Source organism: Eutrigla gurnardus (assembly GCF_963514095.1).
Source record: "Eutrigla gurnardus genome assembly, chromosome: 19".
Lineage (NCBI taxonomy): Eukaryota > Metazoa > Chordata > Actinopteri > Perciformes > Triglidae > Eutrigla > Eutrigla gurnardus.
The window spans coordinates 4,594,794-4,622,422 of NC_139930.1; the positions used below are offsets into that span (position 1 = coordinate 4,594,794).

General features: G+C 44.4%; 2 protein-coding genes across 2 annotated transcripts in view; both read right to left on the reverse strand.

Moving 5' to 3' along the window:
• LOC311029323 (uncharacterized protein) overlaps nt 1-27,629 on the reverse strand; it is a 482,663-nt gene that overhangs the window by 361,844 nt on the left and 93,190 nt on the right. The gene's annotated exons all lie outside the window — the stretch shown is intronic.
• Nucleotides 21,647-23,708, reverse strand: LOC311030170 (uncharacterized protein; the record flags this gene model as incomplete). Its single annotated transcript, XM_084035775.1, has 5 exons — nt 23,674-23,708; nt 23,231-23,359; nt 22,946-23,113; nt 22,758-22,853; nt 21,647-21,970 (listed from the first exon to the last, which is right to left on the reverse strand). The coding sequence occupies exons 2-5, from the start codon at nt 23,324-23,326 to the stop codon at nt 21,647-21,649; spliced, it is 684 nt and encodes a 227-aa protein (XP_083891901.1). The 5' UTR covers nt 23,327-23,359; nt 23,674-23,708.

Below are 27,629 nucleotides of genomic sequence, written 5' to 3' on the forward strand. Positions count from 1 at the left end.
TTGCTGCCAATTCCGTTTCAAGCTCCAATTGTTCCTTTTCTCTCTTTAGCTTTTCCTCTTCAGCTTCTATTTGATGTTTCCGTTTTAATGCTGAAACACGCTCCATCAGAGCCGCCTGGTCGGCCTTAGCTTTAATGCGTGCAGATGATGTTAAGGAAATCCGTGAAAGCCGAGAGTGTGACTTGACAGAAGGTCCTTTTATGCTTGACACATTAGAAGCACTGTCATCAGGGTTAATGTTGTCTATGACACTTTGATCATCAGGGGGGTCCGTATTTGGCTGCACATAAGGATGACCCATTTCAGACAGCCAGCATTTTACCTTTTCAGTGAAATCACCATACATCGTCATTTTTGCCTTGAAATATTAATTTTGCCTCGTCACTTCATCTTGTGGCAAAGGTAAGTTAATGAAAGACTCGTGCATCTCACTTGCGTCTTGGTAATATTTCATAAACTTGGCAAGCTCAGAATTCACTGGTACAATGTTTTCATCTGATTTCATTAACGTCCGGATGTTTTCCAAACACCGTTTGGCTTGTTTGAATTTTTTACTCCTTTTTTCCTGACACATTTCCACGTAGAAACCGAAGCCTTTAGCGGTAAACTTCATGCGTCTTTTTACTGACGACGTTTCAACATCACTCGCCGTAACAGGTTTTAACGTTTCTTCCATTCTTCAGTCGTGGATAATGCAGGTAAAAGGCAGGTAAAAGGCAGCAAAAACAACAGCCGGGGCTTCAGGCTCAACAGATCCACTTCATTACACATGGCACTAGTGCGTAAAGTATTGCGCTGATGATTACGCGCGGCATTTCAACATTGTCCATCTTCAAACTTCATGTAACTTGTACGTCTGGCTGTGAAACACTGATCTTCAAACTCCACTCGTTTGCCGTTTTCCAATTACAGCTTGCAGTAGTATCACATACCAGTATGTTATGAAGAGACGTAGTTGTTAATCCGTGCCACGAGGAGCTTTCCCGCTGATGCAGAACAAAGAGAGCGATGAATGAAACGCACCGCTCCGCTCCTCCATCCAAAGTCCACAAAGATCCCACTAGTCCAATACTGAGGGCTCCTTCCTTTTAGTCCAAGGGCGGGTTTTTTACTTTATGTAGTGGCCGTTTGTCCAGAAATCAATTTAACTTATAACTGATCAAATCAAAGAGGGCCACTTCGGCACCATGGGGGTGAATCGTACGCAGGCAAGAAGTCACTGTCCATTCAAAGTTCTTGGTTTCTTTTAGATGATTTATTTATCCCAAAAAACAAGCAAGCAAAACAATAAAACAAACAAATCCTGTTTCGTGTTTGCCTCTCTTGCGCTGGTAAAAAACCATGTGCCCACCCAGGTGCATTCTGGTCCTCCACCTGCGTTCATACTTATATAATTTCCGGTGCCCAGTGCTACCCAATTTACAAAGAAAACAAAAAACTAAATTAGCGAAACAAACCAATAATATTTACCTTAAATTACTAATAATAGAAAATAATGTCACAAATTGAATCAAAATAAAACTATACTAATCAAACATTATCAATAACAAACAAACAACCAAATAGCTCCAACAGGACCTATACCAAGAAACGTCCTCGTGGTAAAAGCCCATGGCATGACTCTACATAAGACACTGCGTGCGGTAAAGTCTCACCTTTCTATCGCGTTCGTTGACTCTGCTCACACACAACTTTCACCTCAATAATGTTAGACATGCTGCAAGAAGTTGGATCATAGCAGACAGCATAGCCGTATAAGAAACCCATGGCCCAGACTAGCCTAAGATGTGCATGCTACATTAGCTTAAAGAAGCCTGTTATAGATGCCCATAGGATAGTTATATGTTAAGTTTTACCCTGATAGAAATATCAACTCTGGTCATTAAACTGTTGTATGCCACCTGAACAACTAATCCCTCTGATTCATCCCTCGAATCTACCTGGACGATCCGAGGTTCCCTACGACAAGGCAGCATCGGATCGAGTGGGGGATATGTAGGGGCCACAGCCCCAAGATTCTCGGATGGGACTTCACAACGAACGAAAGATGAACTATTCACCTTTAAAAGATATACAGACAAAGGTCCCCTCGCAGCAGATGACCAACACTGGACCAACCTGGAGGAAATGGAGGCCGCTTTATGGCTCGGTTAGAGTATTTACGAACCCGTAAATCAGAGCATCTACAAGCTCTCCACGCACCCCCGAACAAGGAGGACCAGACCTTCAGAGTCACCAGACTTTGAGGCACCTAAACACATCTGGAAACTGATTAACACCTTTGTTTGACAGAGAGCCTCGATTGAAGTATAAGGATAAACACCTTATCTCTTCCTCACCATTTGCTCCTAAGTCATGGTGAAAACCCCTTCCTCCCCTCTTGGGAGTCATAAACTAATGACCTGGTCTGCTGGCATGCAGAGAGAGGTCACATGAACTCTGCAGGAAATCATGCTCACATTTTGACCAATTCAAGAAAAGGATGAGATATGGGTTCAACATTAGTTTAAAACCATCCATAATAATCATTGAAGAATTATAAGCCTACTGGTGAACTTCCCGTCGTTCTACGCCGAAGGACAGAGAAGTTACCAAAAATGCTAAAAATTAACAGTGTCATTGTAAGGGATTTAACTACTGCACTCACGCAGTCAGACGAAAATATGTTTGCTCATTAATCTGCCTGCATCACTAAGGACAAAATGCTTACTAAGTTACCAAACTTGTTTGGGCTAGCTTGATAGGTTTGCATTGTATGTGTTTGATCAAAGTTCCTTTCAACTCTACCAAAAATGATTTTGTACAGAGAAATGTTTACAGTTCATGTTTCATTTGTTCATTCTTTGTGCCAACTTTGACCATAACGGCGAGATGGTGTTCAAACGTTCTAGTCATAGGATTGCATTTCGTAGGTACCATTAGGTATTAACCCTTATCTTCCTACACAGGTAACGCTGTAACGTAACTGATTACTTTTAATTGATGGTAACGTTGTAAACTAATTAACTACATTTACATTTAGGTCATTTAGCAGACGCTTTTGTCCAAAGCGACTTACAATAAGTACATTTGTTAAAAGAAGGAAACAAAGAAACCACAACGTATCATTGCCGATAAAGTAAGAGCTGAAAATAGAACAAGTGTTAGGTCCTCATCTGAGTAAAGTAGTGCCTTAAGAGCAACAGTGCTATGATCAGAGTGCTATAGGTAAGGGTGTTTTGTTTTGTTTTTTTTTGGGGGGGGGGGGGGGTAATTTAGTTACATTAGAAAGTAACTACTTTCCAAAGTAACTATACCCAACACTGCTGAGAAGCCACTGGACAAAAGTCGTTATACACTCATACACACATTGCTCATGATCTTGGGTTTTGTTTTAGTTTAGGAAATATATATATATTTTTAGCTACAGAAGTAATCAATGAATGAAAATGATCTACAGACCAAGATGAGACGGAAAAAATACTCAAATATACTGCAAGACTTTTTGAGTATGTGAGAATTTTCCCATTACAGTATTGAATTTATTTTAAGGTTGAATACTCTTCTTTTCCACCACTTTGAAAGCCAAGTAACTATAGAGTTAGACTGCAGATGCACATAAAATTAAAGAGTGAAATTTAATTGCGATAAAATAGGCAGTGAACGGAAGTCTATTGCCAAATCAGGTGTTGGGACCTCACCATTAGGACTACACAATGTGGCCTACAAAAGCCTTCACATGCGGTCAGAACAAAGGGACAAAGGAGATAAAAAACTACAACTGCCATTTTGGCTTCACCTCGCACCTAGGTGCGAAGTGCAACGTCACACAACTGGTGCCCTATTGGCTGACAACCACAGGTACCCCAGGGGTTCCCCGGGAGCAGCCGTGAGCTATATAAACCGGCGCCGCCTTAATAACTCTCTCTTCCATTGCAACACCACGTTGCAACAGGAGGTGGACTCGTCCACCGCAGCACACCGCTGCAACAGGAGACCAACTTATAACGTCTGCAGCGTTTCCTTTGTCCTAGGCCACAGTCTTCTCCCCGATCTCGCTGGATGAGCGAGATCGGGGTTCCTGCATTCCCGCTAGCAGCTCCTGTCTGAAGTCAGCTGACCAAATCGCCAAGCCGCGACTGTTGCCCGCGGAAGGAAGAAACACAAACTGTTTTCTTTATTCGAGCTTGATCAACGAGAGGAAAAACGGCCCGCTCTCATCTGGACTTAGCTGACTCATCACGTCCCCCGCTGACGCCGGGGACTCACAAACTACCGCCGCCGCCCGCCATCGCCGGGACGGACTCGGAGCCTACTCAACAACACCAGTAAGAGGCTATCAGTCTGGGCAGAGACATAAGTTTGATAGTGTAGGATATGCTTGTAATTCTTGTTAATGTGTTTTAAGTTTTGATCATGGACCGCCAAGTCCGTTGCTTTCTGTGTTGTATTTGAATGCTGATCGTGCGACCACGCTGCTGGGTTTCATCTCGGTAACAATGCGTGTCCAACCTCGGACATATTCACGAGCTCAGTAAGTGATCTACCATCAGTTAAAAGACCGGGGTCCCGCCGAACGAACACCAGTTCATTCACGGGGTCCCGTGTGATGGTAATAGCTTACTGATCCTTTGTGTATTATGCGCGCATTCTCTCTCTCTTTGTTCTGGCTAACACACATGTGCACACACATACACCGCCCCCACACGTACCCAACGCCCAGCTGTTTCCGTCTTCGGACGCTACGGACATAGCTCCATCTGGTGGCTGTACCTGGCCATCTCTCGCTCTCTCTCGCGATTCTATCGGACATCAGTGGCTCCGCCCCTGAACGCTGTGAGGAATCTGGTGGTCGCGCCCGGCCATATCTCTCTCTCTCTCTACACACACGCACACACACACACACACACACACACCCGCACACGCACTCCACGTGTGTCTCTTCCTTTGTTTAGCTTAGCTTTGTGTGTTAGGTAGTTAGGTAATAAGGCTTTGTTAATTGCAGTGTTATTGATTGTGATCATTATTACTGATTTTAATCAATCTTATTTTATTATAACTAGTGGTCTCTTGTGCTTGTTGTGTATATGTCACTGGATAACAGCAGGTTGTGAAGGCTGGTGCTTGAATTTCACGCCTTTTTAATTGTTCGTTTTATACTTTTATGCCAATGATCACGATGATTGGCATACTGAATACAGTTTTTGGTTATGTTTTCCCTGATCCCAGGTTGGTGCCCCGTTTATTCATGATTATATCATAATAATATATTAATAGGGGTGTAACGATTCATCCACTACAACGATGAATCGATTTATATTCCTACGATCCAACTACATCGATCTGTGCTCGGCAAGTTGGCCTTCCGGGCGACATAATATCGATTAAATATCATTTGAAATGGTAAAGAATCGATTGTATCGATACTAGGAAATTGCACATTGGATTTAAGCATGGCAAACTTTATGGATGTGTGTTTTTTTAGCACTTTTAACGATAAAGACACGTTAAACGTTACTCGATTCAGTCTACCTGTCTGTGATGTCATCGGCACACGCCGGCAGCAGCGCGAATCTCAGAACGACAACAATGCAGCATGGCGGATAGCAGAGGAGACGGCGAGCAAGAAAAGACGCGTTGCCTTTGACTGAAAAATGCCATGAAGTGGTGGAGATCACAGGAGAAGGAGCTACCACTACTTTCAACCCATGCTAAACGGTACCTCTGTATCCCAGGCACCAGTGTGCCAGCAGAGCGAGTTTTTAGTACTGCTGGCGATATAGTGAATGCACAGAGAAGTGTTCTGCGGCCAGATCATGTGGATCAGTTGATATTTTTGAAAAAAAATCTATAGAGTCATTGAAGAGTAGTTGGTTACACTTGATCTTTTGTTGAATATTAGTGCACTGCTGTTTGTTTATTAAAATGAGAGTAGTAGCAGGTTCAACCACTGCTCATTTAACCTGAATAGAAGTTGGGTGCACTTTATTATTGTACTCTTTGGGCCCTAGTTTCGTAGACCAGGCGCAGTCAGCTTTCAGCGCACCTGCGCCGCGCCGACGGGGTGTGTCCGCCTGGACTTTGCAAGTTTCGTGCACCGCGCAGGCTCGCGCAGGCACACCTCCCGTCTCGCCCACCGGCGCAAGTGGGAAAGAGGGAGGAGAAGAAGGCGTGAGTGGGAGACGAGGAGGAGACGAGGCGTGGACTGGGATTAATACAGCCGATTCAGATCTTCACCAATCAAATGAGCTCCTCTCCTCTCATTTAATGCGTTAGGGGAGGTTCAGTGCAAGTTCCGTCACTTGACAACCCGATGACAGAAGCAGCGCCGCCGCTCCCACAATGCGCATCACGCGCTGTGCGCGCGTATCATAATAATAACAATGCCGATATTATAAAAAACAGGAGAGAGAGAGGGAGATGTTTTGGTCCGAGAGGCTGAGTTTCCGTTACGTGTGCCATCCACCTTTGATCTGACGTCAGATGTGACGGGACAATCTATATAGATATAAATTCACGTGTTGATTCAATTAGTTGCATTAAATAGTGTTTGTTGTTATTATTTATTGCATTTAAATGTGCCTGGAACTGTTGAAACCTGCCTGTGAGGTCTCGGTGACGTGTGCGCACTGCGCGCTGTCAGCCAAACTTCCACTCCGCCAGCTGTGATTCGCATTGAATGAATGGACTTTATTTACGCCTTGCGCCGAAAGTAGACCAGGTCGGAGCTGGCGAGCTTTCAGCGCAGTCTCGGCGAGGCTTTTTGCCACGAAACTTCCGCTACGCCAAGCTGAATCTGTGACGCTGCCGCCACACCCATCTTGGCGCAGGCGATCCACCAAACTGCCAAACTGACCGTGCGCAAGGCTGCGCAGGTCGAAACTTGCATTGCGCCGGCTCCGCCACCCTGCGCCGCCCTGCGCTGCGCCACGAAACTAGGGCCCATAATGTTGAAAACTACAGCAGAAGTAGCAGGTAAACCTTCAACCTGAAGAAATGTTGGTTGCAGTTTGTTTTTGGTATAACTATTGTACTCTTTATGTTGAAAACTACAGTAGAAGTAGCAGGTAAACCTTCAACCTGAAGAAATGTTGGTTGCACTTTGTTTTTGGTAATACTATTGTACTCTTTTTATGTTGAAAACAACAGCAGAAAAGGTTAACCTCCTGGTTGTACATTCAAATAAAAGGTTAATACATTTGCCATTAATTGTTGTTTACTCGTTTATATCCATAATTAATTTAAACCTGATTCCCTTACAAGAAACAACAGGGATCTAGGAAACTTCACCTGCACTGTCCAGTATCCAGGTATTTATTTCACAGTCACACTGGTTGGATTTTTGGCTAAAAAGTTACTGAATCGATTTCAAGTCACTGAATCGTATCGGATCGTATCGTTCTAAATGAACCAAGATTGTCCTTGAATCGTATCGGCAACCACGAATCGTGATACGAATCGAATCGTTGTTAAAATGAATCGTTACACCCCTATTAAATATAATTATTAATATCGATAATCATATTGACATTAATAATTAGCTGTTGATAACCAAATCTGCTCCTGCTACTACCCCAACACAGGCCACACAATTTTAGCACAAGTATAAAAGTATCAAGTAAGTCCATCGTACATAGTTTGAGACTATTTAAAATCTGGATTGGGGGGACTTTAAAAAGTAATGTTGCATCAACTTAATGAAAGTCTTTAAATTAAGAAAAAAGAAGAAAGATGATCCTTTCATTTGATTAGTTGGCTGGGAGTACTGGGTGATAATCAAAAACAAGAATGTATATTTTGTATGATATCACTGTGTCTACTAACAAAACATAGACATGTTAAAGGATCAGTGATGTTCAGAGTTGAACTGCACGATAAGCATGTAGTGCAGGTTTCCAAGACAAAGATGAAGCCTAGTCCAGGACTAAATTTCAATTGTGTGAATTTATGACGCTTCCATCCCATAAACTATGATAAAACTAATTCAGCCAGGTCACATTTTTAAACTCTTGCCTCATGCTAATGAATGGTGGAATGTTCTGGGAAAGGCTATCGACCACACACTGCATCTGTAAACATGTAATCAAAATGCTGTTCTCTTCACGAAAACCTGCTTTGCAGGAACTACATAATATACCAATTTATTAAGCTCTATAAACAACATTTTTAAACATGAACTGTGTTGCTCACCTTTGTATGAACTCCAAAGTAAGTGACATCTCCTTAGGGTATTTTATGTTACAAGACATAAAACAAAGAGAAAGCGTAGCTCAAGGCCACAATGGGGGAGTTGAAATGGTCATTAACTAATGCAATCTTGAAGCGCTGGTCACCTTGTTTTCAACATTTTGTTTTCTCAGACTGTAAATGTTATACATTTTAAGAATTTTGTCCCCACCAATCAACAGAGTTTTTAAGGTATTATGTGGTTTTCTTTTGCGGGGAATCAGCAATGTTAACGAGACTACCCTAACCCAAACCCTAGTTGACTTTTGAGAATACTCTTCAGCTCCCCTAACTCCGAGCCTAAGGAAGCATTGCTGTAACTGGGATGGGCTCCCTGAGCAGTGTGCTGAAAACCAAATCCGGAGAGAAGATAGTGACTTCTATTCTCCCACCTCCTGGCATCCCTTCCTGCTCCCACCTAATGGCTTCACTGCAGACTTCAACTAAGGTGGCAGTGGGGTGACCCCGGACAAACTGTAGAAATCAAACACATGTTCCACAAACTAATCCCTGAGCAACACATCCTTATTCAGACCATGAGGAGTCTTTTTAACCACCTTATCCATTAAACACGTTAAAGCATGAGAAAATGCACGAGAAACGTTCTTCACCTGCAGGCCAATCCAAGCATACATGCAAATCTAGTTATTCATCATTTAGAAGGGATAAACAGTGATGTATAAACTCCAGCAGCAGCTCAAGGGAGGAAGTGTGTTTTTCAGGTGTTTTAACAGCATTTGTCTCATGTTATGAGATCGTTTGTACACTACTTTAGGTGGATCTTTAAATGTATTATTAAGTAGTGGATTACAGCTCAGTGTTTTTGTTTAATCTTTTCCAAGTCTTTACCGAGAGCCGAATACTTTAAATACTACCTAGGGCCATTTCTTGGTGGAAGATTCTTTTTTTATTAAGACATTCTTCGATGGTAGCAGTGCTTAACTCATCACGGGAAGCTTTTACCCAACTTTCTTAGTACCCACTTTATTAAATCTGTATCCTAATTCATCTGCTTGTTTGCCACAGTCTAGTGATAAGTCTTAACTGCCTGATGGGAGATGTCTGCTGCTAGAACCTGTCAAGGTTTCAGCGAGGTATTACAGACCAATGTCAGTCAGCAAGTGTCTGGTAGAGAGAGAGAGAGCGAGAGATATGAAGTCAGCAGTAATATTACAGCTGTGAATGAAGCAGTGCATTGTGGGTACCGCTCATTTCTCACTAACTAGACATAAGCTGAAGTTAGCAACAACTCCGGCTGCACCAGCTCAGTAACACTTAACCCTTAGAGACCCATCCATCCATCCATTGTCTACCGCTTATCCTGTATTCAGGGTCGCGGGGGGGCTGGAGCCGATCCCAGCTGACATTGGGCGAAGGCAGGGTACACCCTGGACAGGTCGCCAGTCTATCACAGGGCCGACATGTAGAGACAAACAACCATTCACATTCACACCTACGGGCAATTTAGAGTCATCAATTAACCTATCCCCATCCTGCATGTCTTTGGACTGTGGGAGGAAGCCGGAGAACCCGGAGAGAACCCACGCTTACACGGGGAGAACATGCAAACTCCACACAGATGGAACCCGGGGCCGACCCGGGACCCTCTTGCTGTGAGGCGAGAGTGCTACCCACTACACCACCGTGCAGCCCCCTTAGAGACCCTTGGGGACATTTTTGTCCTTTTCATTTTGGTTTTTACGATCATTATGGCTGTGTAAATGCACATGGCATAAAATTATGCCAAGGGGTGTATTTTTGGGGGAAATTATTTTTTATCAACCTTCTATACTATGTCTGTAATACACTGTGTACACACTTTTGTTACACTGTGACCCTTAGAGACAAACATGTCCTCATTTAAACTCATTATAACTGTCATTTTGACCCCAGGGCCATCGCAGCACACGGTCATGAATTGTCATTCTGGACTTTGTGCTGTAGAATTGTAGTTTTTTCCTATTTTGGGAACACAGAGGAAATTCCTCCTTTCAAAAGATTCACTGTCTGTTGTATTACAGATCATAGCAAAAATGATGTGGGTGTGTAGATACAGTATGGCTGTAAGAGAGTGGTGTATATGAGTATTTGGTTTTCATTTTTATTTTATGCAGTTTTAGATTTGTAAACAGAAATCTGACTCAGCAATTTAGAGAAGAGAGAGAGGGAGAACACTATTATGTGTGTATGTATATCCCACTGAAACCAGGAAAAACTACTACCATTACAGCATAAACTCATGTAAACTCACATTTGAGCAAATATATTCAAATCAGATGATGAGTGTGTGTGTGTGTGTGTGTGTGTGTGTATGGTGAGGATGTGTGCATCTTTGTAGGGGTGTACATTGCATGACCCTATGAACCAGAGCAAGTAGTTCTCATGGCATTATTTTTCATTCACTCAGTTTCATGTCTTTGAAGGATTGAAAAATAACTAAATGTAAATATACAGCCTAATGATTTTATGACACTTTTTTTTGACACGTACATTTTTGGGTCACAGTGTGACATTTTTTTTTAATCTGACACTACACAAAAAATAATGCTTTAAAATCAATAATTTTTCATCATTGACATATCCCAGACTGTGATTGTGTGATCACTGTGACCAGTTTGCATTTAGTATATGGAAAATAATGTGTGTTTTGTGTTTTTTTTTTCCATAAATGTCATGATCTGTGTTTGTTTTGATCTGTGTTGTCTTGATTTTGATTCTCTGGTTTATTTTGTAATTTTGCCCTTGGTGTGATTCCCTGTCTCGTACTTCCTGGTCCTTGTTGTTTCCGCTGTCTTGACTCCCCCTCCCTCTCGTGTTGATTACCATGCCTGCCCTGATGTGTTTCACCTGTCCCTCGTCAGCTCCCTGCCTCCCTGTGTATATAGTCTGTGTGTTTCCCCTGTCTCTTGTCGGATCATTGTCGTTGTCGTCTGTCGTTGTCGCTGTATGTCACTCTGTCTGCTGCCCCACGTCTCGTCCCTGGATTTGTTCGTTTCTGCCTCCCGTGTCCTTTTGTGTTTTGGTTCCTGTTTTGTAAGTGTTTCGTTCATGACCGTTTTTGCCCTTGTGGTTTCCTTGTTTGATACTTTGTTTTAGTCTTAGTTTTTGGTTTTGTATTTAGTTTGTTATTGAAATAAAACCTTTTCACTGCATTTGGGTCCTCACCTCCTGCTTCCTAGCCCAAAACCCTGACAGAATGATCCGACCACAAGAGGACCCAGCGGTCGATGGACTCAAGACCATACGATGGTATGTGGATTTTATGACAAATCCTGCTAGTAGGGCTCGCCAAATTGCTGCAAGCAAACCTTTTTTTTGAAGCCACGCAACCAGCCAAGGCCCCAGCCACAGCCACAGCCATGCTAGCAGCTCATGCCGCAGTCACAGTCATGCCACCGGATCATGTCTCAGCCACCGCACAGCTTCCGAGCTCCTGCCCGAACCCGTTTTGGGGTACTCGTCTGGCCCTGGGAGGGCCAAGGAGCGTCCAGCTGGCTGACCGGCAGTTGGCTCGTCGGTTGCCGACCTCAAGGAGGAGGTGCGGCACGAGGAAGCGAGCCCCCCCGATGCTGCTCACGTCGGTTCTGTTGGGGGCCTGTCCGTCACCAGTTCCAGCGGAGGCTCGCCCGGCCATGCTCCTAGCCCAGGCCTTAGCCACAGCCAAGCATCCGGCCCACGCCTCGGTCACTGGCCTTCAGTCGGCGGTCCGGTCGACACCTGCCAGTGGTCTTCAGTCGGCGGTCCGGTCGACACCTGCCAGTGGTCTTCAGTCGGCGGTCCGGTCGACACTCTCCAGTGGTCTTCAGTCGGCGGCCCGGTCGACACTCTCCAGTGGTCTTCAGTCGGCGGCCCGTCCGTCACCAGTCCCGGCGGAGGATCGTCCGGCACCAGCCCAGACAGGGGACCATCCCACACCTGCTCCTCGCAGCCTATTGGGGGTTCGCCTGTCACCCGTTCCTGTTCCAACGGGGGTCCGTCCGACGCCTGCTCCACGCAGCCTTCGGGAGGTCCGCTCGTCACCCGTTCCTGTTCCGACGGGGGGCCGCCCCATGCCTGCTCCACGCAGCCTTCGGGAGGTCCGCTCGTCACCAGTTCCTGTTCCGACGGGGGGCCGTCCCACGCCTGCTCCACGCAGCCTTCGGGAGGTCCGCTCGTCACCCGTTCCTGTTCCGACGGGGGGCCGTCCCGCGCCTGCTCCACGCAGCCTTCGGGAGGTCCGCTCGTCACCCGTTCCTGTTCCGACGGGGGGCCGCCCCGCGCCTGCTCCACGCAGCCTTCGGGAGGTCCGCTCGTCACCAGTTCCTGTTCCGACGGGGGGCCGTCCCACGCCTGCTCCACGCAGCCTTCGGGAGGTCCGCTCGTCACCAGTTCCTGTTCCGACGGGGGGCCGTCCCACGCCTGCTCCACGCAGCCTTCGGGAGGTCCGCTCGTCACCAGTTCCTGTTCCGACGGGGGGCCGTCCCACGCCTGCTCCACGCAGCCTTCGGGAGGTCCGCTCGTCACCCGTTCCTGTTCCGACGGGGGGCCGCCCCACGCCTGCTCCACGCAGCCTTCGGGAGGTCCGCTCGTCACCAGTTCCTGTTCCGACGGGGGGCCGTCCCACGCCTGCTCCACGCAGCCTTCGGGAGGTCCGCTCGTCACCCGTTCCTGTTCCGACGGGGGGCCGCCCCACGCCTGCTCCACGCAGCCTTCGGGAGGTCCGCTCGTCACCAGTTCCTGTTCCGACGGGGGGCCGTCCCACGCCTGCTCCACGCAGCCTTCGGGAGGTCCGCTCGTCACCAGTTCCTGTTCCGACGGGGGGCCGTCCCACGCCTGCTCCACGCAGCCTTCGGGAGGTCCGCTCGTCACCCGTTCCTGTTCCGACGGGGGGCCGTCCCACGCCTGCTCCACGCAGCCTTCGGGAGGTCCGCTCGTCACCCGTTCCTGTTCCGACGGGGGGCCGTCCCACGCCTGCTCCACGCAGCCTTCGGGAGGTCCGCTCGTCACCCGTTCCTGTTCCGACGGGGGGCCGTCCCACGCCTGCTCCACGCAGCCTTCGGGAGGTCCGCTCGTCACCAGTTCCTGTTCCGACGGGGGGCCGTCCCACGCCTGCTCCACGCAGCCTTCGGGAGGTCCGCTCGTCACCCGTTCCTGTTCCGACGGGGGGCCGTCCCACGCCTGCTCCACGCAGCCTTCGGGAGGTCCGCTCGTCACCCGTTCCTGTTCCGACGGGGGGCCGTCCCACGCCTGCTCCACGCAGCCTTCGGGAGGTCCGCTCGTCACCCGTTCCTGTTTCGACGGGGGGCCGTCCTACGCCTGCTCCACGCAGCCTTCGGGAGGTCCGCTCGTCACTCGTTCCTGTTCCGACCGGTGGTCGTCCTACGCCTGCCCCACGTCGCCTTCCTAAGCGGCCACGTCCGCTAGGTCGCACTCATGCCCGGCCTCCTGAGCGGTCCCGCCCGCTAGGTTGCCCTCATGCCCGGCCTCCTGAGCCCTGCCCCCAGACCCCCTCCACCCACCCTACGTATCCTGAACCCCTCCTCCTGGCCCCCTCCACCCGCCCTACGTATCATGAACCTTGGGGACGTCTGGGATCCGTCCCTTGAGGGGGGGGTACTGTCATGATCTGTGTTTGTTTTGATCTGTGTTGTCTTGATTTTGATTCTCTGGTTTATTTTGTAATTTTGCCCTTGGTGTGATTCCCTGTCTCGTACTTCCTGGTCCTTGTTGTTTCCGCTGTCTTGACTCCCCCTCCCTCTCGTGTTGATTACCATGCCTGCCCTGATGTGTTTCACCTGCCTCCCTGTGTATATAGTCCGTGTGTTTCCCCTGTCTCTTGTCGGATCATTGTCGTTGTCGTCTGTCATTGTCGCTGTATGTCACTCTGTCTGCTGCCCCACGTCTCGTCCCTGGATTTGTTCGTTTCTGCCTCCCGTGTCCTTTTGTGTTTTGGTTCCTGTTTTGTAAGTGTTTCGTTCATGACCGTTTTTGCCCTTGTGGTTTCCTTGTTTGATACTTTGTTTTAGTCTTAGTTTTTGGTTTTGTATTTAGTTTATTGAAATAAAACCTTTTCACTGCATTTGGGTCCTCACCTCCTGCTTCCTAGCCCAAAACCCTGACAATAAAGCGCTATTCTCCTTTAAGTAACAAGCTCAGAGTCTCTCAGCTATTTTCTTTAAAACATTACGTTATTAAAGATAAAATACGTTAAACATGAATTAGTAATATCTCTACTGCAAATTCTGCTCTGTTTGTCCAAGTTCAATTTTTTCAAAGTTATCAGTACACTGTATCGGCAAGTACTGAAATGTAAGCATTTGCACTTGGTCTTAAAAAAAGTGGTATGAATGCATCCCTATTTGTAGAGGCTTCAAATTCTGGTTCATATACACCTTCTGTCACTTATCTTTCTGTTCCCACAACAATAAACAGATGAAATGTGAATCTTATTAATCCACAGCTACCCTGTGAAAAAAATGTTAATCATTTGACAGCCCTCATACATAATCATAGTAATAATAAACTATAATATTGGTGTAATATGTTTTGATCTGTTTGACTTTGACTCTGTTTGGCTTGGTGGTTTTTGATTGTCATGTTTTGTCTGGTTATGTCTTGCAATTTACTTCAACAAAATAAAAGAACACCTTTTGGTATTAAAAGCACATCAATCGCCTTTATGTCATGATCTTATGTCGTGAGATTCTGTTGACTTCCTTCTCTGCACCGTCATAACGACCATGGCCCGGTTTCCCGATAACGTCCACTCTTAGCGCGCTACGAAGACTCCTACGTTATGACTTACCAAAGTTGTTTACCTCTATAGTCATGGTTCCCGAACGGTCTCTTAGGAGTCTTCTGAAGAAACACTACTTACGTCGTACGTACACGGCGCTGTCCAGAAAGAAAGTGCTGAAATCGATTGCTCAGAGTTCGATTTTCCATTTCATGTGCAGGTGCATGACAGCACTATTATAAAATGTAGGCTATTGCAGTGTTTGCGAATAAAACATTGCTAGAAATCCTTCTAGGCCTAAACATTTATTTAACCATTGTCAAACATACTACCATATACTGATTTAAAAAAAGATATAGAAAATATAGAAACAGTGGGGGAGATTGAGCTAATTACATCCTTAATTACATGCGTATTTGTTGCCGTTGTAGTTGAAACTTATGCAATATAGCTGCGTCGGTCAATATATCCATGGGATTGAAGTTGATCCTTATGAAATTAGGTATTCCAACTAAACTGCTCCGAGAACGGCGACGTCTTTGGTTCAGGATGCGTTGTATCGCTGCCATAGTTTTGCCACCGTTCACAACCATCACCGGCGTCCATTTATGACATGCCTTGACATTGACTAGGGATAATGGGCTAATTAAATGACACTGTAATATACCTAGGCTACTTCTGAGGTTGAGGTAAAGCTTAGCCTTGTGATGAAATGCATGCGCATTTTATTTTTATTTTCTTCATGAATGACTTAAAACCACTGGTGAAACACAACACTGGCAATGTGCAGTTCCATGTGCAACGGGGATTTCTGGATTACCGTACAGTGGCGCCGACTAGCGTCAGGAACTGAAATATCGCTACGGTAGAGCTAAGAAGGCTCTAAGAGTGCTCCAGACCACTCTTACCAACGTATGACGTACGAAAGAGATTCGTAGCAAAGAAGGTTTCGGGAAACACGCAAAATGTTAAGTAGGAACTCTAAGTAGGGGTTACGAATGACGTAGCGTTAAGAAGGCTTTAAGAAGGCTTCGGGAAACCGGGCCCATGGCTTTTAGTGGTTGCCATTGTTTCTATCTATGAACAACCATGTGAATAATTGAACCTACTACTTCGTGTAGCAGGCTGATAACTGCTTGATAAGTTATAAGTACAAACTGTTGATAACGGCCATTCAATGAGCTGATCCCAAGTGAGTGTGGGGGGGGGGGGGGGGGGAGAAGGCATGCAATGAGAAGAAGAAAAAAGGGAGTATATTTGTTTTTATTTGCAATAAGAAGACAGAGAATGCAAGTGTTTTAATCATACTGTATATTATATAGACAAAGATAACTGATGTCAAAAACAAAACAGGAGTTCGTATGTCAAAACACCAACCAATTAAGGCCTCACACATACAGAGTGTTTACATAAGTCACCGTCTCCGGGCAACCAATGAGATGAGCCACTGTTAACGAGCTGCAGTGAAGCAGGTGCACATGGCAAGGAGCACTGTGTGTGTGAGTGTGTGTGTGTGTGTGTGTGTAAGAGAGAGAGAGAATGTTGGGGATATTTTTGGAAAGGGGGGCAAATATTTGATATTCTCTTGTAAATTCATGCAGCCATGCTTGAATTTCTCTCAGAATTGACTATGTCAGAGCTTTTGAGGAGCACTTGAACACAGCGTGTGTTCAACGTGTATCGTCTTCAGTGGGAAATGTTTAAAATTTTAGTTATATATTCATCTTCTTATCTCCCTTTCTGAAACAAGGGAATACACATATTTCCCAGAATGGCAAACTGCCACTAAATGGGCTGCGTTGTAATCATACCGGGCAATGGTGCACCATCAACATATATCCACTCAACAAGCTTGTTAGATTCTGGCTGCGTTTCACATCATAATGAGCTTTGGTCTCATCCGTGTGTCCAAGATGTGCTGCAGCTGCTGCTTCATATTGACTCGTACATCACGTTACTTTTCCACTGATAATGAGGTCAGTTTATCGGTGAAACTTCTGACTTCAGGTCATCAATACTCTTTTGACACTGTTCTCACCTGAGAGCATATCTGTGTCTTAAAACTTTTTTCCTTAAAAAATTGTGAGTTGTCATTAAATTGCAACTTTATGTTTGTACCATTCCAACTTTTTTTCTCTTTAAATATGACTTTATTCTCAGATCTCAAAGGTTATGTGGGATATGGTTTGATTGTGCATAAATCTTGTTGAAACACATCAAAGTGAAGCTGAAATATATTATTCTTCCTTGAAAATAAAATATGATGCATGCTTACATCAGCAAATTCCAACCAATTTCAACCAATGATATCATGACATCCATCCATCAATCAATCTGTAACTTTTAGCGACACAGAGCTGGACTAAATCTTTTAAACCATCAACTCCAAAATTCCCACGTTATGTCCCACCTGTCTATCCAGGTTCAGTCATGAATATGTCACAATAAGGATGATAGATACTCTTTTAAAGCCCAGAGGTTTATACATGAATAAAAAACAACAAAGTGGTTACCTTCCCAAACATAAGAGGGATGTGTTAAATGAGAAGGACCATTGAGGTCGATCAGGACAGTAGATATTTGAAAGCACTACATAATGACAAAGAGCCTTAATGCATTAAATTCTATCATTTTAAATGATCATCTGAACTTATTGTTTTCCTAACATAAATAAAGTTATTTCTGCCATTAATGATCAGAATAGATTAAATAAAATATGCTCAAACAGAACCCACACTTGGTGGATAATAACCAGTGTTGGGCAAGTTACTTCAAAAGCGTAATGCATTATTTATTACTTGTTACTGTCAATTCAAAGTAATTAGTTACATTACAATATTACTGTCTTTGAATTATAAGGCATTACACTACTTTTACATTACTTTTGCATTACTTTTCGCCAAAATAAAAGGAAATATGGATTTTTTGTTCTCAATAGATCTTCTTGTTTTCAATGCAGCTCATTACACAGCAGGATGTGATGTTTTTCGCTTCAAAATAAAAGAACGAAAAACGGAAAATGACTCGTATCCCGTTATTCGTTTTAAAAAACGGAAAACGAGAAACGGAAAACGACTCGTTAACTGATATTGGATATTGTGTTCATGAATGGGATTCGGGGATGAAATAACAGGGCCATTTTTCATTCCAGATTTGCCGTTCGTCTTTTTTAATGACCCTGAAGGCGCTGTGTTATGCTGCGAAATTACCTGAAAGCCTACTTGAGACATTTAGGGGAGCTCTAAAACACTGTTCATTAACGCTCTGACAGCGTCTGACACTCACGTTTTGAAATAAACCTACTGTTTTAAACATGCACCAAAAGCGTTATGACGCGGACATAAAAGCGGTTCAAAACCGACAGAGAGAATCGGAGCCTCCGCCTCTTCGCCGCCGCCCCTCAGCTGTTGATCCTCGGTGTGCCGGGTCGGCTGCGCTCTGACGGGTCGGCTGCGCTCTGACCTGCTCCGTGAGTCGGTGTCCAGCTCATGGAGCCTGCTAACAACAGCGCTTAATTAACATAGTGTAGCGTTACACGGACCTGCTTTCACACTTTTCCAGAAGTGGAGCGTATGCCCATCTCGCATCGCGAATGTAGAGTCAATTGATTTCGGGTTTAAAATGCATTGTAACGCGCGTTACTGAGATTTGTACCGAGTAAAATATTACCAGTTTTTTTTTGTAATGCCTTACATTACCGCGTTACAGCAAAACGGAATGCATTACAGTAATGCATTACTTTTGTAACGCGTTACTCCCAACAATTGATAATAACTAACAGTGTGTATTTCTCCTTGTTTGCTTCTCCAGCAGGAACACTTAGTAAATAGGAAGCACAGACTCACACAGATGTTTGGCTGTTGCCATCTTGGGTTTTTGGCACCAGTAAACCAAAGTGACCATATTTGGACTGTGAAGGAGCGTCAGGTGGATCAGATGAACACAAGCAGTCAGGTGGCACCCTTACTGGATGTGGCTTCCACTGCTTTATGGTCTATTTACATTACATTACATTACATGTCATTTAGCTGATGCTTTCATCCAAAGCGACTTCCAATAAGTGCATTCAACCCTGAGTGTAAAAACCCAGAACGGCAAGAATCATGTAAGTACATTAGTTTCAAATAAGCAGAGTGCTACATATAAGTGCAAGTGGCTTATATATATATATATATATATATATATATATATATATATATATATATATATATATATATATATAAAATGTGTAGACTTTCTGCTGTCCGGATATCAATGGGGATCTCGTTACACTACTTGGTAGCCAGGACAGCAAACAGTCATGATATCGTCGAGTGACTTGCTGTCCCTTGCAGTGCGGGCGCAGCAAGCCGATTGGCTGATGCAAAGCGTAAGGTTTAACCATGTCCTGGATGCATTAGTAGCATGGCACGTAAGTAATAGTGTCTTGAAGCGGATGCGGACGGCTATTGGTAACCAGTTAAGGGATCGGTAGGGATAGGTAGGGACAGGTAGGTTGAAGACCAGTTGAGCTGCTGCATTCTGGATGAGCTGCAGAGGTCAAAGGGCAAGTGCAGGTAGACCAGCCAGGAGGGAGTTGCAGTCTAGGCCTGGACCAGAACCTGTGCCGCCCAGTAACAAGTGGACAAGGTTTTGACACAGATCTTCTCGAAGTTATCTGGTATGTGCGGTTTTTAAGGCAGGATGTGAGCAGGGAGAGTGCGGAGCCTGAGACACCCAGATCCTGACAGGTGGAAATAAGGATGGGTGGTTCACAGTGTCATACGCTCCATCCAAAAGGATGACCACAGAGGAGAGCAATGTGAGGAGAGCAATGTGAAGTCACTCAGTGATGGATAGAAGGGCAGCTTCGGTTGTGAGGCCTGCCTTGAAACCCAACTGGAGTGAGAAGTAGGGTCAATCACTTCTTTTTGCAACCAGAGGAGTCGCCCCTGATGGTCCGCAGAGGTACTAAGGTTCTAAGGTACTTTAGCCTTGGCTCGACTTATCAGAACCAAAATTTGGAGCCTGGTTAGCACATATAAGTTAATGACAGGATTACATACAGACACCACCACACACTTCTAGTGGATCATACTGAAATATCTGCCACCATCTCAGCGTATTCCTCCCTGCAGACTCTCCACTTCCTGGCCCTTACGGAGACCTGGATCACCCCAGAAAACACTGCCACTCCAGCTGCACTGTAAACCCGAATAAGTTCAGAAAACTCAAAATGTATGTCGTAACTGATTACGTAAAAACTTTTAAGTTAACCTAATACATTTTTTGAGTTACACTATACTTAAAAAATATGTGTTCTGTGTAATCTATATTCTAAGTTCAATATAATTTTTTTTAATTTTCCTTAACTTAATATTTATGTCTTCTTCATACTTAACTTTCATTAAATTGAAGTGCACTGTACTTAAAAAGTATTTTAAGCAGTTATTAAAACTTGTATGTATACAAACTTAAAATTTTACTTCAGTCTTACTCAAAAAACATACTCGTACATAACTCATAAGCTCATGAAAATTGTATAGATTTAAAGGTTGTATCAGCGATTCTGGTTGCCCTCACTTCCGTTGGGAGATCCAAAACAAACAGAGCCAGCTAGCCCCTCCCTCCCGCGTTTTGAAAATGATCATGGACGCGCATTTTCATGAACGTGATTGGTTGGAACACTGTTTATTTTGCTTTTGAGGTGTTGGTAGTATCATTTGTTTTTGTGTGCGATCTCGGAGCCTAGGCTGCCTAGAGAGACGCGTTTTTTTGACGGCCTGCTTATGGGGCGGGCAGCTAGCGGATCGTGAGGTAAAAACAGATGAATGTGATCATTTATGTTTCGGCCCAGAATCGCTGATACAACCTTTAAGTTCTGAATACTACATTTTTACATTAAACACACACACACACAACTTCAGGTACAATTTCAGTTTGTTTTTATTTTGCATTAACATTGTTTATCCAAACAAGTATGAACAATTACAGCAATATTTCTTTAAAACCCTGCTGCAAATGTAACTGGACATTAAACAGCTCACTCACCTCCTGAATGGGTAAGGTGTCTGTATATGAGTGTGTGTCTGTATATCAGTGTGTGTGTGTGTGTGTGTGTGTGTGTGTGTCCATCTACATGTCATGACATGACTGAGCATGTTAGTGCTTAAAGTAAAACATTTGGCAAGACTTTGCACACAAATTAAAAGGATCTTACAGCTCATCAAACTGCAAAGCAATTTTAAACATAAAAAAACTGAAATAAATAATACCACTGGCGTTTATGCATAAGTCTTCCAGCAAAGGACCAAGAGCTCTTTCATAAAATAAAAGAAAAAATAAATAAATACATTATTGTAAAGGCCATATCTCACACTATTCCGATCTACAGTTGTTAACTTTTTAAAAATGCAACCATGAACAAATGAGGTAGACTTGGTGGATAAGGGACATGTAAAAAGTTGGTGTCCTGCTTGTGCTCCTTCACTTGCACCAGCTCTACACATTATAAAGGAATTTTCAGTGAATAAATGACAGAAATATACAATTGCTAACAATTAAAACTGTAATCTTTTTTTTAAAGTGCAAACATGAACAGGTAGCTTTTGTGGTTAGACAGCCTACCAGGTGTAACTTCTAAGCATATTCAACATACTGTCACATTAAGATACTTGGCACCAAAAACACACTTCTGTATGTGCATACAGACGTGTGCATGTTAATAGACACAAAGTGTAATGTGGTCTACTCTTTCAGTAACAGGTCATTTTTTAGATTGAGTAGGCAGGGTTTGAGTTTACCATCATCAAGACCCATCAGGACTTTCTGGATGAAGGTAAAAGTGTGAATGAGTTTCCTGGGGTAGTCCAAATGCAATACATACATCAAACCAAACAACAATGCAAATGCTTTAGCCAACCTGGGGATGTTGCTCATCACAAGCTCATCTTCTACCACAATAGCAATGGATGCAGGACTGAAGTCAACTGGACTTGTAGTGCTCTCGGAGACCACCGTGACAAGGGCAACAGGCGTGTCAGTGATGTCTGGCTCAGGCGAGTCGTCCTCCTGGAATATGCAGGTTATACAAGGTTAACTTTCAGGAACTAGACAATTGCATTATATTACTATTTCACAGGTCATGACTCAACAGCTAAGTATTAGGTAGGTATTTCAACTGATTATTCTACTAGTCACCATCCAACAGGTAGGTATACATGTAAGTATGTCAATGTGTCTCATATAGGTCTTTTAAACCCTCCAGCGGTCATCGGGTCAAGGAAGGAAGCTGAAGGAAGGGGGAAGAAGGGAGGAAGGAAGGAAAGAAGTGAGGAGGGATGGAGGGACAGAAGGAAGGAAAGAAGTAAGGAGGGATGGAGGGACAGAAGGAAGGAAGGAAGGAAGGAAGGAAGGAAGGAAGGAAGGAAGGAAGGAAGGAAGGAAGGAAGGAAAGAAAAAGGGAAGGAGGGGAAGAAGGAAGGAAGAAAAAATAAGGAAGGAATGAAGGGAGGGGCAGGGAGGGAGGAAAGAAGGAAGGGAGGAGGTAGGAAAGTAGTGTGTCTGTGTGTGTGTTATTTCATGAGTGGTAAGGTCAAAAGGTCAACCAAATTATTAGCCCTCTGGGCAAGGTGAGGTCAGGGCTTTGTGGGAAGTTAAACTTAAGCATTACAGGGCTTCTATACCACATACTGTATGTATCCATATGCATCCACACTCACACCTCCACACAGGGTTTGGAAGGTGGTTGCGTTGTATAGTTAGGCAGCTTTTAGTGTTGAAAATAATGCTATCAATACAAAGCAAGCAATATCACCTCATTGATACTAACAGTTCTGCGAAAGCAGTGCATACTTACATTCCACGTCTTGAAGAACGGTGGGTCCTCCTCACGCAGGTATACCGGGAGGGCACCTAGGGCTGCAGTGCGTCTCATGTTGACATCTTGTTCTTGCTGAAAGGACAAGCAAATTGAACATGATGAACTTTGTTGCTGTCACTGTTGTCCGTATAACTTGATTTGGACCAGGTTAAACTTTAACTCACCTGGAGGTCATAAATATGTAGGATGTCATGCAGCGCCTCTGCTATCTTGCCGGTGTGTTCTGCCTTCTGTCTGTATATGGCCAACAGTTGTGGTGTGTGCCGGTCAAGCTCAGCATAAAACTGGTTCCGTAGATCGACGTTTGTGATGCGGTGGAACTCTGCACAAACCTACAAAACAAAATAAAAAAACACAATAGGACAAATGAATTGTGATGAAACATGTTTAGAGAGGGCAGACTGAGAAAGATGTGTAAAGATTGGAAGAAAAGAGTGAGCCTGTTTTACCTGCGATTCCATCCGAAGAGCCGGCCATTTCTGTAGGAACTCCTTCACCATTTGATCCCCCTGAACGATCTCTTGGCGACGCAGAGCAAAAGTCATCAGTGTGACAGTGTTGCCTCTGAGAAGGGCGGTCTGAAGTCACACAAGGGACATGTAAAAACTGTGTCCTGCTTGTGCTCCTTCACTTGCACCAGCTCTACACGTGTCTTTGTGAAACCGCGATAAATTAATTTTCAGTGCATTAATTACAGAAATGTACAAATGCAGGAGGTGTAGAGACATGGCAAAGGACTTACTCTTGAATAATGGCTATGTAGTGCTTAAATAACTGTGTCTGGGTGTCTGAGGACACAGCACCCGACTTGCACTTCCACTCCATCATTTGAAGTGCTTACTTTCAAACTAAATTAATTCTCCTACAAGTGAGTTTAAATCATTTGGCTTACCAAAGAAAAAGGTCAGTGCTGGTCAATATTCTCAACTTGATCCTGTGGAAACAGATACAATAAGCAGTAAGAAACCAGTTAAATTATGTAGGCTACTCAACAACAGCTTTCCAATTTATTAACCCAGAATCTCAAGTGTTAATATAACTTACCAATAAAGTTGTTCTCAGATGATATAAGTGACTGTAGGTAATATACAGTCAATTACACTCAACAAAAATATAAACGCAACACTTTTGTTTTTGCTCCCATTTTTCATGAGATGGACTTAAAGATCTAAAATTCATTCCAGATACACAATATTACCATTTCTCTCAAACATTGTTCACAAATCAGTCTAAATGTGTGATAGTGAGCACTTCTGCTTTGCTGAGATAATCCATCCCACCTCACAGGTGTGCCACATCAAGATGCTGATCTGACATCATGATTAGTGCACAGGTGTGCCTTAGACTGTCCACAATAAAAGGCCACCCTGAAATGTGCATTTTTTTTGCTTTATTGGGGGTCTGGGGACTCAGAACCAGTCAGTATCTGGTGTGACCACCATTTGCCTCATGCAGTGCAACACATCTTCTTCGCATAGAGTTTATCAGATTGTCAATTGTGGCCTGTGGAATGTTGGTCCACTCCTCTTCAATGGCTGTGCGAAGTTGCTGGATATTAGTGGGAACTGGTACACGCTGTCGTATACGCCGGTCAAGCACATCCCAAACATGCTCAATGAGTGACATGTCCGGTGAGTATGCTGGCCATGCAAGAACTGGGACATTTTCAGCTTCCAAGAATTGTGTACAGATCCTTGCAACATGGGGCCGTGCATTATCTTGCTGAAACATGAGGTGATGTTCATGGATGTATGGCACAACAATGGGCCTCAGGATCTCATCACGGTATCTCTGTGCATTCAAAATGCCATCAATAAAATGCACCTGTGTTCTTCGTCCATAACAGATGCCTGCCCATACCATAACCCCACCACCACCATGGGCCACTCGATCCACAACATTGACATCAGCAAAGCGCTCACCCACACGACGCCACACACACTGTCTGCCATCTGCCCTGAACAATGTAAACCGAGATTCATCCGTGAAGAGAACACCTCTCCAACATGCCAGACGCCATCGAATGTGAGCATTTGCCCACTCAAGTCTGTTACGGCGACGAGCTGGAGTCAGGTCAAGACCCCGATGAGGACGACGAGCATGCAGTTGAGCTTCCCTGAGACGGTTTCTGACAGTTTGTGCAGAAATTGTTTGGTTATGCAAACCAATTGTTTCAGCAGCTGTCTGAGTGGCTGGTCTCAGACGATCTTGGAGGTGAACCTGCTGGATGTGGAGGTCCTGGGCTGGTGTGGTTACACGTGGTCTGCGGTTGTGAGGCCGGTTGGATGTACTGCCATATTCTCTGAAACGCCTTTGGAGACGGCTTATGGTGGAGAAATTAACATTCAATGCACGAGCAACAGATCTGGTTGACATTCCTGCTGTCAGCATGCCAATTGCACGCTCCCTCAATGCTTGTGGCATCTGTGGCATTTTGCTGTGAGACAAAACTGCACATTTCAGAGTGGCCTTTTATTGTGGGCAGTATAAGGTACACCTGTGCACTAATCATGATGTCAGATCAGCATCTTGATGTGGCACACCTGTGAGGTGGGATGGATTATCTCAGCAAAGCAGAAGTGCTCACTATCACACATTTAGACAGATTTGTGAACAATGTTTGAGAGAAATGGTAATATTGTGTATCTTGAATGAATTTTAGATCTTTAAGTCCATCTCATGAAAAATGGGAGCAAAAACAAAAGTGTTGCGTTTATATTTTTGTTGAGTGTACATAGATCTTCAAATGCACACACACAGACAGACAGACAGACAGACAGACTTGATTATTACAAATAATAATAAAATGTTAGCCCATTTATGGAGGGGGAGCAGCACAAGCTAAATCTCAGTTACCTTGATTTGTGTGCATGCTCGCTTCTCTGCATCCACTTCAGCCTATGAGGAAAGAAAAAATGGAGGTTCAATGTATGCTTGCAGATTGCATAAGCTAACCAACTTCATGTCCATGCATTACCACGGACGTAACTAGCACTGAAGTGCATAAAAGTTACTGCCAGAAGTTAGCCATTAGCCTCAAAGTGAGTCGGCTAATGGCTAAACTAGCTGCAACTTAACGTTCGTCTTAAGATAGCTACTAGGCTTACGTTAGTTCATTCGGGTGCATGTAAGAAGAAGAAAAATATTTACCAGATAAGGGCGCTTCACATAAATATCAGCGCCACACAAAGAAACGCTACGGCTGCTAACTGAAAAGAGTAACTAGCTAACATAATTAGTCATTAGTCAACGGCAGCACAGGCGCCGCAATTCAGAAATGAGCGTGAATCACCGCGGCCATTGCTCGGTACCCTAAATGTAAAAACAGCGCAGTCTAACGATCAAACACTTTATTATTTGTGATACCCATGCAGCGTTATAACAAGCAAAGCAGTTTTGACAAGTTTGTTTGGTTTACTTACAAGTTAATCCATGAACGAAGGTGAGACGCGGGGTGCAGTCGAATAGTCAAAAAATAAGGTCCTAACTCCTATTCCTAACTCCTATTCCTTGACCTCTGGGGAAAACGTCACGGGGTTAAGGAAAGGCGATAGGAGAACTCAAAAGGACTTAGGAATAGTCGACCGCGGTGCTCAGAGAATCCGACCGGACTTTCACTAAACTACGTCATTATATCGCGGCCGCTGATGATTGACAGCTGATGATCGGCACCGGCGATTGACGTGCGTCTGCGCTGGAGAAACTACAATAATGGACTACAAAAAACGCGTCGTCCACTTCTCCACATGTTGGTTTTATAAACAGCTGGTTCACTGACCGGCTTCAGGTCCAGCAGCTCCTCCTTTCTGTTTGACCATTGTTTTATTTACTTTTCATTTGTGGTTTTAGTTTCGTTTTTGTCAAACATTTGTAACATGATTGAAATAAATAAAAAAAAAACATTCAATTATTATCACTGTCCACACACATTTATCAACACTATTCCAATTACTACATGTCTGCATGAAAGTCATTGTTAAATATGCAAATACACATATCGTTTGTTTTCATGAACGGCCGAGGTGTGCGGCACTTTAAATGTTGCTCTCGCAAAGAATTGTGGGTCGGCGTAATCTCCTTTCCTATCGCATAGGAAGGTCCATTGCATCCTATGCTAAAGGAGCTCTGAAAGGAAGCATTGGAGCTCCTTTCCTATGCATTTAGAGAATTCGAACAGCTCTTATCATGGCGGCCACTTGTTTACTTCCGGGTCACTTCTTCAGTTAGGAACCTTCCTAAGCAAAAAAGACTATTCGACTGCACCCGCGGACTCTCGCACACGCCAGCCATCTTGGACAAAACAAGTTACGTCGGTCAGGGCAGCAGATTCACAACGTTGTGACGTCATGACGTCCGTGTACGTAGCGTTTACTCAAAAGCGATCATTGATGGGTAAAACTTTACTCATAAGTGCTGTGCCACAGAAAATTAAAACTAGATTAATCGTTCACATCACTGATTAGTTATAAGTTCTTTCAACTATTAAACAGATTTTAATTATTGTGCCCTCAGTCCTTATTAGTTAGTAGTACTGTTGGGGTTTACAGTGTGCCCTTTCAACTGCCTACTCGTTTTCACACTCCCCAAGACGAACAGGGCGAGGAGGAGGAACTGGGCTCCTCATCTCACCCAGGTGGTCCTACCAGGTCCTTCCTCTGGACCACCTACCTCGATCTGCACTTGAATTCCACGCCGTCTCTGTCACCCTTCCTTTCAAGCTCAACATCATAGTGATCTATCGCCCACCCAGTCCTCTCGGTGACTTTTTAGATGAGATGGTAAGCTGCTCCCCTGATGATGACACACCACTCGTTGTCCTCGGTGACTTCAACATCCACCCGGGAAAGC